The 13286-nt window shown below is 47.4% G+C and overlaps 1 protein-coding gene across 11 annotated transcripts in view; it reads left to right on the top strand.

Annotated features, from left to right (window-relative positions):
- Positions 1 to 13286, top strand: part of SLC41A3 (solute carrier family 41 member 3) — a 68738-nt gene that overhangs the window by 34539 nt on the left and 20913 nt on the right. For 9 of the 11 annotated variants that reach the window (XR_014810409.1, XR_014810407.1, XR_014810408.1 and 6 more), the window contains one exon: positions 10789 to 10860. The exons of the other annotated variants lie outside the window; for them this stretch is intronic. Coding sequence is in view for 6 of the 9 variants with exons in the window: in XM_021098942.2 (XP_020954601.1) it covers positions 10789 to 10860 (72 nt within the window). In the remaining 3 variants the exon portion in view is untranslated. The remainder of the gene's footprint in view (positions 1 to 10788; positions 10861 to 13286) is intronic. 11 annotated transcript variants of the gene reach the window in all.

Here is a 13286-nt window from a genome sequence, read left to right as displayed (position 1 = left end):
TTTCTGCATCCTCGCCAATGTTTGGCGTTGCCGAAGTTCCCTTGTGGTGTAGCAGTTTAAAGATCCTGTGTTGTCACTACTGCGGCTCGGGTTGCTGCCAAGGCGCAAGTCTTATCCACGGCCAGGTTACTTCTGTGTGCCATGGGCATGATGAGAAAGAAAAAAATTTAGTATTGCCTAGTTTTTATTTTAGCTGTTGTAATAGATATGTCCTGATAAGCTCATCTTGGTCTTCATTTGCGTTTCCCTAATGACTGATAGTGGTTGACACTTTTTCATGTGCATGCTTGCCATTCACATATCTTTTTCAGTGAAGTGTCTGCTCGTAGCTTTTCCCATTTTTTAAGTACATTACTGCTTTTACTCTTGAGTTTTAAGAGTTCTTCTTTTTCATTTTTTAAATTTTTTGTGTGTAGTTGATTTACAATGCTGTGATCATTTCTGCTGTACAGTTACACATGTACACACATCTTTCAGATTCTTTTCCCACAGAGATGATCACAGAATATTGGGTAGCGTTCCCTGTGCTGCACAGCAGGTCTCCGTTAGCCAGTCATTCCATATGCCTCAGGGTGCATATTGCCAGTCCCAAACCCCAGTCTGTCCATCCCACCTGTCCCCTCTGGTAACCATGGGTCTGTTTTCTGTGAATCTGTGAATCTGTTTCTGTTCTGTAAATAAGGTCATTTGTATCCTTTTGTCAGCTTCCACGTGTAAGTGATAGCATGTTTCTATACAGTGAGTCTTCTGTCAGATATATGGTTTGCAAAAATATTCTCCCATTCTGTGGCTTGACTAGTCACCCCCTTTCTTTTAAGATATTTTGTCTGTTTAAAATAGATTTAAGTAGATATCTAAAGGTCTTTAAGATATTATAAGGTTTTTTAAGGTCTTTTAAGATATTTTAAAGGAAATTTTATTTTATCTATTTTTATTTTAACACCTGCACTCGCAGAATATGGAACTTTCTGGGCTGGGGATCCAATCCGAGCTGCAGCTGTGACCTACACCACAGCTTTGGCAATACTGGATCATTAACTCACTGTGCACAGCAGGAACTCTGATGTCTGTCTTTTTGTAATGGGCTTGTTTCACTGAGCATCACATCCTCAAGGTTCATCCATGTTGTGATGTCGTGGCAGGTGTCAGGATTTACTTCCTTTTTTTTTTTTGGCTTTGCCCATGGAATGTGGAAGTTCCCCAGCCAGGGACCAAACCTGTGCCACAGTAGTGACCTGAGCCACTGCAGTGACAACACTGGATCCTAAACCCACTGCACCACAAGGGAACTCCTTTTCTCCCTTGTTTTTTTTAATGTGGAAATATTCCATCGTCCAGATAAACAGAATTGTTTATCCGTTCATCTATCCATGGACATTTGGTCGCATCCACCTTTTGGTATTGCTCCTGCGGGAAGACGGGTGTTTAAATAGCTCTTTGAGGCCTTACTTTCTTTTGAGGGTACAACCAGAAGGGAAATTGCCAGATCATATGGCAATTCTGTTTTTAATTTTTTGAGGAACTTCCATACTGTTTTCCACTGGAGCTGTTTAGAAGGGAACAACCAGAAGGGAGATTGCCAGATCATATGGTAATTGATCTGGAGCTTTTAAATTCCCATCAACAATTACAAGTGTTCCAACTTGGAGTTCCCGTCGTGGCCCAGTGGTTAACGAATCCGACTAGGAACCATGAGGTTGCGGGTTCGGTCCCTGCCCTTGCTCAGTGGGTTAACCGATCCAGCATTGCTGTGAGCTGTGGTGTAGGTTGCAGATGTGGCTCGGATCCTGCGATGCTGTGGCTCTGGCGTAGGCCGGCGGCTACAGCTCCGATTTGACCCCTAGCCTGAGAACCTCCATATGCCGCGGGAGTGGCCCAAGAAATAGCAAAAAGACAAAAAACAAACAAACAAACAAGTGTTCCAATTTATCCACATCCTCCAGCACTTGTTATTTTTTATTGCTTTTGAAAACAGCAGACATCTTGATAGATGTGAGGTGGTATTTCACTGTAATACTGATTTTTATTTCCCTAATAATTTGTGATGTTGAACATCATTTGATGTGCTTTTTGCCATTTTAAAATTTTCTTGAAGAAATGTCTATTCAAGTCTTTTGCACATTTTTTGTTTTTATTTGTTTTTATAGTGAGTTTTTTTTCCGTCATAGCTGGTTTAGAGTGTTCAGTCAATTTTCTACTGTACAGCAAGGTGACCCAGTTACACATACAGGTATACATTCTTTTTTTCTCCCATTATCATGCTCCATCATAGTGACTAGATATAGTTCCCAGTGCTACACAGCAGGATCTCATTGCTTATTCATTCCAAAGGCAATAGTTTGCATCTATTAACCCCAAATTTCCTATCCATTCTTCCCCTCCCCCTCCCCCTTAGCAACCACAAGTCTGTTCTCCAAGTCCATGATTTTCTTTTCTATGGAAAGTTTCATTTGTGTGTATATTAGATTCCAGATATAAGTGATATCATATGGTATTTGTCTTTTTCTTTCTGACTTAGTTCACTTAGTATGAAAGTCTCTAGTTCCATCCACATTGCTGTGTGGCATTATTTGTTTGTTTTGTTTTATTTATCTTTTGCCTTTCCTAGGGCCGTACCTGTGGCATATGGAGGTTCCCAGGCTAGGGGTCTAATCAGAGCTGTAGCTGCCCATCTATGCCACAGCTACAGCAACGCCAGATCCGAGATGCATCTGCAACCTATACCACAGCTCATGGCAACACCAGGTCCTTAAGCCACTAAGCAAGGCCAGGGATCAAACCTGCAACCTCATGGTTCCTAGTCGGACTCGCTTCCGCTGTGCCACAATGGGAACTCCTATTTTGTTCTTTTTTTATGGCTGAGTAGTATTTCATTGTGTTTGTATACCACATCTTCTTACTCCAATCATCTGTCTATGGACATTTAGGTTGTTTCCATGTCTTGGCTATTGTGAACAGTGCTGCAATGAACATGTGGGTACATGTGTCTTTTTCAAGAAAAGTTGTGTCTGGATATATGCCCAAGAGTGGGATTGCTGGGTCATATGGTAGTTCTATATTTAAGTTTTCTAAGGTACCTCCATATTGCTTTCCAAAGTGGCTGTACCATTTTACATTCCCACCAACAGTGCAAGAGGATTCTTAATGGGGTTATTTGTTGGTTGTTGGGCTGTAGGAATTCTTTATATACTCTGGAACTCAATGTTTATCAGATTATGACTTGCCAGTATTTTCTCCTTTTCTGTTGGTTCTCTTTTCACTCTGATTGTGTCATTTGATGCACAAAATTTTTAATTTTAATGTAGTCCACCTTATCTATTTTTGTTACCTGTGCTTTTAGAGTTGTGTCCAAGAAATCATAACCAAATACAATGTCCTAAGATTTTCCTTCGTGTTTTTTTTCTGAGAAGTGTATAGTTTTAGCTTGAATGTTTATATCTTTGATCCATTGGATCATGTGGTATTAAGAAGAGCTTTAGTTTCATCCTTTTGCATGGGGCTATTTTCCCACCACCATTTGTTGTAAGGACTGTCCTTTCCCCAACTGAATTGTCTTGGCATGATTCCAAAAATTATTTGACCATATATGTTAGGGTTTATTTCTGGAGTCTCTGTTCTAATCCATTGGTCTCTGTGTCTTTATGTTTGTCCCACGCTGTTTTGATTACTGCAGCTTTGTAATAGGTTTTCAAACCAGGAAGTATGAGACCTCCAATTTTGTGGGTTTTTTTTTTTTTTTTTTTTTTTTTTTTTTGTCTTTTTGTCTTTTTGTCTTTTTGCCATTTCTAGGGCCGCTCCTGCAGCACATGGAGGTTCCCAGGCTAGGGGTCTAATCGGAGCCATAGCTGCCAGCCTACGCCAGAGCCACAGCAACGTGGGATCCGAGCCGCGTCTGCGACCCACACCACAGCTCATGGCAATGCCAGATCCTTAACCCACTGAGCAAGGCCAGGGATGGAACCTGCCACCTCATGGTTCCTAGTCGGATTCGTTAACCACTGAGTCACAATGGGAACTCCCCAGTTTTGTTTTGTTTTTTTTTAAAGATTGGGTTTTGGGCAAGGGGAGTCTCTTGAGATTCCATGTGAATTTTTTTTTTTGTCTTTTGTTCTTTTATTGCCCTTCCGTGGCATATGGAGGGGTCTGATCGGAGCTGTTGCTGCCAGCCTATACCAGAGCCACAGAAATGCCAGATCTGAGCTGCATCTGCGACCTGCACCACAGCTCATGGCAACGCCAGATCTTTAACCCACTGAGCAAGGCCAGGGATCGACCCCACAACCGCATGGTTCCTAGTTGGATTTGTTTCCACTGCACCATGATAGAAACTCCTCCATATGAATTTGTGTGTGTATGTGTGTCTTTTTTTTGCCATTTCTTGGGCTGCTCCCAGGCTAGGGGTTGAATCAGAGCTGTAGCCGCCGGCCTAGGCCAGAGCCACAGCAATGCAGGATCTGAGCCACATCTGCAACCTACATACACCACAGCTCACGGCAACACCAGATCCTTAACCCACTGAGCAAAGCCAGGGATCGAACCCTCAACTTCATGGTTCCTAATCGGGTTCGTTAACCACTGAGCCATGACGGGAACTCCCTCCATATGAATTTTTAAATAAAAAATTTTTCTATTTTGCCACTGGGTTTTTGTTAGGAATTGCATTAAACCTGTAGACTGCTTTCGGTAATACTGACATCTTAACAGTATTGTCTTCCAATCCATGAACGTAAGATGTCCTTCTATTTATTGATGTCTTTAAATTTTCTTTCAGTAACATTTTGGACATACAAGTCTTTCACCTCCTTTGTCAAGTTAATTCATAAGTGTTTTAGTCTTTTTGATGTTATAGTAAATGGAAATGAAATTGTTTAATGAGATTCCTTTTCAGATTGTCTGTTGTTAGTAAATAGATACACAAGTGGGTTTTGTTGTTTTTGTTGTTGATTTTGTATTCTATAACTTTGATGGATTGCTTTATTCAGTTTCTGTGCAATCTTAGGGATTTGTACATAAAAGATCATGTCATCTGCATAGAGAGATAGTTTTGCTTTTTTCTTTCCCCTTGTTTTTTTTTTGTTGTTGCTGTTCTTTTTTTGTTTTTGTTTGTTAGTTTTGCTTTTTAGGGCTGCACCCTCGGCATATGGAGGTTCCCAGGTTGAATGGGAGCTACAGCTGTTGGCCTACTCGACAGCCACATCTGCGACCTACACCACAGCTCACAGCAACACTGGATCCTTAACCCACTGAGCAAAGCCAGGGATCGAACCTGCAACCTCATGGTTCCTGGTTGGATTTGTTTCTGCTGTGCCACAATGGGAACTCCTTTTCTTTCATTTTGAATGCCTTTTATTTTTTCTTCTTGCCTAATTGCTTTAATTAGGACTTCCAAGACTGTGTCGAATAAAAGTGGTGAAAGTGAGTTTCCTTGATTTTTCTGATCTTAAAGGAAAAGTTTGTCTTTCACCCTAAGTATGACATTAGCTATGGGCTTTTGATACATAACTTTTATTATATTGGGCTGGTTTCCTTATATTCCTAGATCATTGAAAGTTTTTATTATGAAAAGTTGAATTTTGTCAGATGCTTTTTCTGCATCAATTGAGATGAACATGTGGTTTATTTTTCTTCATTTTTTAATGGAGTGTATTGCATTTATCAATTTTCATATGTTGAACCATCCTTGCTTTCCAGGACTAAGTCTCACTTGGTCACAGTGTATAATAATTTTAATGAGCTCTTGAATTCTATTTGCTAGTATTTTGTTAAGGACTTTTGTGTCAATATTCATAAGAGACATTACTCTATTGTTTTCTTGTAGTGTCTTTGTCTGGCTTTGGTATCCTGTGTCCTTTTCATTTGGTTCATGTGCGTCCTCCAGTGCCTGCTTCAGGTGAGGTGATGGCAGGTGGGCTGTGTGGACCCCAGCAGTGTGACGGGGCCTTCCCTCAGCCTCAGCTGGTCGGCCCAGCCGGCTGGAGGGGCCAGGTGTGCAGGCATTTCCCCTCAGCTGAGATAAGTGTTCAATGTCCTCTGTACCCCGTGTGGCCCATGGAAGCTGCATGTCTTTTTGAGCCTCATTTCTTTCAGGTAGTCTGTCTGTATGTTTGTTTTCTTTTTTGGCCACCCCCATGGCATATGGAAGTTTCCAGGCTGGGGATCAAATCCACACATCCACAGGGACCCAAGCTGCTGCAGTCAGATCCTTAACTCACTGTGCCACAGTGGGAACTCCAAATTTTTCAATCTAGAGACATGTCTATCCTCAGTTTTGTGAAAACGCTGTTTTGTGATTTCTGATACTTTGATTTGCACTAGTATTCCTCTCCAACTTCATGGTTTCCACACACCTTCTGGATCTGCCCCCTTTCCAGCTCTCTGTCCAGTTGTGCAGTCTTCTAGGAAAATACTTCTGCTTGATTTTCATTTCACGCATTCCCTCTTCATCTCTCTCAGCCACTGTGCCATCGAGTTCATCTAATGATGAGCTTTTGCTTGACTTTGTGTTTTATTTTGAATTCAGGGATCAGGTTTATGCTTTCCAGAATTTCAAGTCACCCTTCCTCTTATGAAAGTGCCGTCCTCTCAAATTAATTTACATGCTCCAGAGGTTCCCATTTTGGCTTTTGTGCCTCATTTGTTGAGTTTGATGTGTCTCTGTTATGATCATGGCCTTGGTGGATAGTGGTTCTTGGTTGTCAGAGCATCCTTCATTTCAGGTTTCCTCCCAGTCTGTGGATCTCCTTTGCTGAGGGAGGCAAACTCTGGGCAAGAGTCAGAGGGTGTCACCTGAAGGTATATACTGGTCATTTGTCTTACTGGGCTGGGGCCTCTCTGTCCTTCTTATGATGGCCACTCTGGGCACTTTGCTGCCTCTGCTTCACCAAGCACTCCACCATTGGCACAAGCCAGTCAGGCAAGAGAAGAGGCCATTTCTTCCTGAAGCCGCTGCCCTGCTTTCTGAGTCAAATGTCCTTCCAGGTTCCCTGCTGTCCCTTGTCCTCAGGGCCACCTCTGCTTCCATCTCTGGGCCTGGGTCCTTCTGTCAACCTAACTCATCTGCTCTCCATGCTCACAGATTTCCTCTTAATCTCTGTAATATTGTACATCCTGCTTGCTGTTGTTTTTTTTTTTTTTTTTTTTGTCTTTGTTGTTGTTGTTGTTATTGTTGTTGTTGTTGCTATTTCTTGGGCCGCTCCCGCGGCATATGGAGGTTCCCAGGCTAGGGGTCAAATCGGAGCTGTAGCCACCGGCCTACGCCAGAGCCACAGCAACGCGGGATCCGAGCCTTGTCTGCAATCTACACCACAGCTCACGGCAACGCCGGATCGTTAACCCACCGAGCAAGGGCAGGGACTGAACCCGCAACCTCATGGTTCCTAGTCGGATTCGTTAACCACTGTGCCACGACGGGAACTCCTGATGGTTGTTTTTAAAAGCCATCTCCTCAGTGCTGTAATGGACCCTGTGATACTGGATTGGAGTCAGAGATATCAGTATAAACTCATGTTTACTTTAGTGTGTTAGCAGAGATCCACCATAATAAATATGAGTGGGAGCACAGATGGGTTAGGAAACATACATACATTCTCTAGCTCCATATCCACTAAGAGAACCCGGAAGCAGTGACACCCCAGTAACGCTAGGCACGCCTCCTGCCCTGATCTCATTTCTAAATCCTATTCTCCAGTAAAAAGAATGGTGTCCTTAAAAAATGGCTCATTCTAGGAGTTCCCGTCGTGGCACAGTGGTTAACGAATCCGACTAGGAACCATGAGGTTGCGGGTTCGGTCCCTGCCCTTGCTCGGTGGGTTAACGATCCGGCGTTGCCGTGAGCTGTGGTGTAGGTTGCAGACGCGGCTCGGATCCCGCGTTGCTGTGGCTCTGGTGTAGGCCAGTGGCTATAGCTCCGATTCAACCCCTAGCCTGGGAACCTCCATATGCCGCGGGAGCGGCCCAAGAAATAGCAACAACAATAACAACAACAACAAAAAGACAAAAGACCAAAAAAAAAAAAAAAAAAAAAGGCTCATTCTAGAGCTGAGGCAGGGGAGATACAAGATGGGCTTTGGAGTATCTGCTAATGCCAGGAAGTACAGAACTGCTTAAAAGCAGGGTGTGGCATGTTAGAAAGAAGCAGAACCAATCTGAAAGGGCTGCCGGTGCCCACAGCTGGAACAAATTTAGACTCAAGGTAAATAGTAAGAGGAGTTCCCTTCATGGCTCTGTGGAAACGAACCCGACTAGCATCCATGAGGACACAGATTCAATCCCTGGCCTCGCTCAGTGGATTAAGGATCCGCATTGCTGTGAGCTGTGGTGTAGGCTGGCGGCTACAGCTCTGATTAGATCCCTAGCCTGGGAACCTCCATATGCCGTGGGTGTGGCCCTAAAAAGACAAAAAAATAAAAAATAAGAAAGTAAATAGTAAGAGTATTATCTTATAACCTCTAGAATAGCTCTCCACGAGTCCATATGTACTGTAAGTAAATGATTCCATCTGTTAAAAAGAGAGAGAGTTCCTGTTGTGGCTCAGCAGGTTAGGGACCCGACATTGTCTCTATGAAGATGCAGGTTCAATCCCTGGCCCTGCCTGGTGAGTTAGGGATCCAGTGTTACTGTGGCTTTGGTATGGGCTGGCAGCTCCAGCTCCAATTCAACCCCTACCCCGGGAACTTCCATATGCCACAGGTGTAATAAAAAGAAAAAACAATTTTTTAATACAAGGAGAGAGAAGGGACAGCTCTGTGTTAGAGGAAGAATTTAGATTGATGAGTGAAGAAAGAACGAAGGAAATGCAGCTTCACCATTAAGACAGTAAACTGGTAGTTGCTGTGGGTGAAATCCTCTGGTGGGTTCATGGGTAAAACTTTAAGAAGGAATAAATAGGGTCTTTGCAAAGCTTCACGTACCCCCCCTAATCTTTGAGACTCGCGGGGTAGTTTCAGACAAGGTCCTCAAGGCTCTGACTGCCACCTATGAGGAGCCAGCGCTCATCTCCCCTTCCCTTGGGTGTGGGCCAGCCTGGGGGCTCCAATCGAGGGGCAGGGGCCTCTGCATGAGGACACGGCTCCTCACCTCTGCTGTCTCTTCCCCGAACGCCCACCCTCAGTGCCACCGTGGGGAGGCAGCAGGCAGACCCTGTGGAAGGACCCCCTCTACAGAACACTGACCAGTGCCCCTCAAGGGCATCCAGGACCAAGCCAGTGGGCGAGCCAGGCTTACCTCCTGGCACAGAGAAAGGACAGTGGTGGGAAATGGCCTGGACACGTGCTGTCACTAGCTGGTGGAGCTGAGCCAGTGTTAGCATCGCAGTTGGATAGCCGTGCGGTGGTTCTGTAAGGTGTTAACGTCTGGAGAAGCTGAGTGAAGGGTGAAGTGGAAACTTTTAACTCTGGAACTCTCGCAAAGTCAGAATTATTTCAAAATAAAGAGTCACGTGTTGTCCCACCCCACCCTCCACCCTGGGGGAGAAGACAGAGCAGGGCTGTCCCTTCTGATCCAGTATTTTTCTTGTTATTGGAAAAACATATAGAGTAACAGAGTAATGACAGAGTAATTTTTGCCATGAAGTCACATGGCGTCCTTGGGAAGCTGTAGCCTGGCTCCCAGACTGGAGTGGCCCCAGGCCATGGGCAGCAAGCCTCCAAGGCGGCGGCAGCAGCAGGACATGATGGTCACTCAGGCCTGGGGGCCAGGAGGGTGGACCCGGAACCTGGCCTGCGGCTGAAGGAGAGCCGTGCAACTGAGCTGCCGTCGGGCGGGGACCCAGCCACTGCCCAGCAGGGAGGAAGGCACACGCACACCCCAACCTCCCTGGCCCACCAGTGCCTTTCCGTGGCTCCTGTTGGCCAGAACTGGCCAGAGCCCATGGGCATGGGGACTGTGAATGCAGCCAGTGGGGGTGAGCATTCTCAAGGAAGGGGGGCCTTGCCAGTTGGCACCAGGGGTCATGGGCCTGTGGCAGCACCTGCCTAATGGATGGGCTCAGTGCCGCGTCCCAGTGGGAATCTCCCGAGAACATGGCGGTGGGGGGCAGGCAGAGGAGGGATGAGCCCCTGGCCTTGGGTGGCCCCACGTAGCCCTGTTCCACCTGCACCCCAGCTCCTGTGAGGACACCCAAGGCAGGAGTCAGACCACCTGGGTTAGGCAGATTGGCCAGGGGCTCTGTAGCAGTACATGGTGTGCCCAGGCGCCCATCGTGCCAAAGACAGAAAGCCCCCCCCCCGCCCCACCTTATTTGTAGGGAGAAGAGTAACGAACTCAGTAGAGGAGCTGGGAAAACGCCCTGAAACCTTTTCTATCTGCGCCTTGAATTTCGCCGGCCAAGGCTGTGACGTTAGGAGCAACCTGTGTTTCTAAAGGAGAGGCCTTGTTGCTAGCCTTGCTTTTGATCCTAGGAGAAGCAGGACTGGCACGCTTCTGCAACAGGGTGGTGTGCAGAGGAGCCATGGGGCGGCTGGTGGTCATTTGGGATGTGACTCGCTGGCGGAGGAAAGAGTGAATGAGGCCAGAGGCCAGGCTGAGGACACAGGCCGGCGCCCCACATGCACAGGCTGGACGGCTGCATGTTGAGGGTGTTGGTGACATGCGTGCCTGGGTGTGCTTGCACACTTGGGAGGGGAGCTGGTCCCTGACACTGGCTGACTCCAGTTCCAGAAGCTGGTAGAATAATGATTCCTTCTGTCGTCGGTGAAGTGGTATTCGCTGAACTCTCCTGAGGTCCGCCAGGAAGGCTGACGGCTGTGGGCCCAGCCCCACTCACCCTTTGCCCTTCCCTCTCCATCCTAGGCCAACACTGGACAGATGGATGACCCCCGGGAGCAGCACAGAACCATCAGCAGTAACCTCGCCCTCACTCAGGTGACCCTCCCTTCTGCCCCGTAAATGCTTCTGGTTCATCTCAAACATAGACCCCCTCCTGACCCTGGGAGTCAGGGTCCCACAGAGCTGGAGGCTGGGAAGACTGGCTGAGTGTCACAGCCTGTGGCCACACAGCCCGGACCCGGATCAGGCTGGAGGCAGACCCATCACTTACCAGCAGGCTGTGACGCTCACCAGTCTTCCCAGCCTCTTCGAGGGAAGGGGTCCTTTCTTCTCGTGTGGGCTTACCTTGGGCGAGGCTCACAGACTCCCTCCACCCCACCTCCCGCCCTTCCATGGAGGGGGGCTCCTTTCTTCTCACGTGGGCTCCAGAGCCCATTTCTGGCTGTCTATGGGGCACCCCAGACCCTCCTCATCACCTCCCCACACACACACCTCAGCTCAGCCTAGTGCTGGCTCTGGAGTCTACCAGCTGAGGGATGTCAGACAGGCCTCCTAACCCGTCAGATGGGTGTCGTGGGGGTGTGGCACCCGGGATTCATGGCAGCTGTGTGCAGGGAGCAGTCCCCTCCTGTGACCCTAGGCCTCTTCCTGACTGGTCACCTGAGGACCCTCCTCTGAGCCATCTGGACCCCAGCCCTGCCCGCTGCCCAGGCATCTTCCTCCTGAGCCCCTTTGCCGTCCCCCGCGTGCAGGCTTGGCCCAAGGCATCCATGGCCTGGCCTCGCCTCCCCCTAGACTCTCCCCTGAGCCCTTGCCACCTTCATGCCCAGATGCTCCCTCCCCCACCTGGCGGGGAAGCACCCTAAACCCCAGGCCAGGCTCAGCCCTACCTGACGCCTACTGGCCCATGGGGCGTCTCTGGTGCTGCTGGGGCCGCACTTGACCCAGTTCTGTGTTCAGCCATTGGCTTCCTCAGCTCGAGGTGAGTGGCGCTGGCTGGAACTGCGGCCTGTGGCCAGAGTTTCCCTCTGGAGACTAGGCAGGGTATTGAGAGTCCAGGTCAGGGCCCAGCAGGGGCGGGTGATAACCAGCCACAGCCTCATTTTGCTTTTCGGTTTGCATGTGACTGATGCTCAGAAGCGTCAACTCCTGCTCTGGGCCAGGCCCCGGCTTGGCACGTGGCTCTGATCCCAGTATGATGGAACTTTGTCTCCCCCATTTTTTAAAAAATTAACATTAGGGAGTTCCCACTGTGGCTCAGCAGTAATGAACCCAACTAGGATCCGTGTGGATGCGGGTTCGATCCCTGGCCTTGCTCAGTGGGTTAAGGATCAGGCAATTCCATGAGCTGTGGTGTAGGTGGCAGATGAGGCTCGGATCCCGTGTTGCTGTGGCTGTGGTGTAGGCTAGTGGCTGCAGCTCCAATTCGACCCCTAGCCTGGGAACCTCCATATGCCCCAGGTGCGGCCCTAAAAAGCAACAAAATTAAAAAAAAAAAACAAAAACAGAAAACAAACTTAACATCAAAGTATAAAGAAAGACTGCTGTAAGTTTTGTAATTACACTTCGTATGTAACTTTAGCATATTCCACCACGTCATTGTACCCAAGCATGATACCTAGAATTTCAGATGGCTGGTCCCACCTGGGGTCTCGGCCAAGAGACTGCAGGGCCCGGGCAGCTGCCCAGCGGCCTCTCACTCCTGTGCCCACCTCCTGCAGTGGAAGTGTCCTCCTTCTGCAAAGGTTCCTTCAGAGAACTTCCCACAAGCTCACAAGGGGTGATGAGCTTAAAGATCTTTCCCCAAAGGATCTCAGAACAGCTGACCTCTTAGTGCCAAGTAACAGCACCAGTATTAACATATGAGTTGTCAGCTCCTCGTAAAGTCACCAGCTCGGAAAGAACTCCTATAAACCACTTTGTACAGAGATGTTGATGCGCCTGTAGACAATGTAGGATTTGGGCAAAACAAGATTTTCTGTTTTTAAGCATAAATCATATTAGACTGTCCACACAATTTCCTCATTTGTCCTTTTCTCTTAATAACGACTTAAGGAATGGATACCACTTGGTTCCCTGTGTGGGAACGTTGTCCTGGGGAAACCCTAGATCATAAGGTATTTGGACACTTTACAGCCAGATCTCCTCCAGGGCCCAGAACCCTGAACCAGTTTCTCCACCGTCACTGTGGAGGGACAGGTGTCACCCATGCATCTGTAAGTGTGTTTGGTATTATCGACCTTTGAATTTTGATTTCGCCTCATCCGATGGGGGTCCATTCACCCCATGAGCACTGACCCCGGCGCTGGGAAGATAAAACAGCATTTATTTTTTAATAGAGGAAGACCAGCGATGGCTACAAATACAGGAGCTGCCATCCAGTGGGGATTTTGTCTTAAATTTTCCTGATAACTAGGGATGTCATCACCTTGGGCCGTTCCTTGGCCATCTCTGATTTTTACATCCATATCCCTTGCTCATTTTTCATCAGGTTGTCTTTTATTATTGTCACAGTTGTGGCT

This window comes from Sus scrofa, chromosome 7, assembly GCF_054392235.1.
Source record: "Sus scrofa isolate SSC_HxYL_T2T_F1_AM1 chromosome 7, Sscrofa_HxYL_maternal_Yorkshire_Landrace_v2.0, whole genome shotgun sequence".
Taxonomy (NCBI): Eukaryota; Metazoa; Chordata; class Mammalia; order Artiodactyla; family Suidae; genus Sus; species Sus scrofa.
Note: the sequence above shows the minus strand (reverse complement) of the source record. Positions and strands in the feature narration are given on the sequence as shown.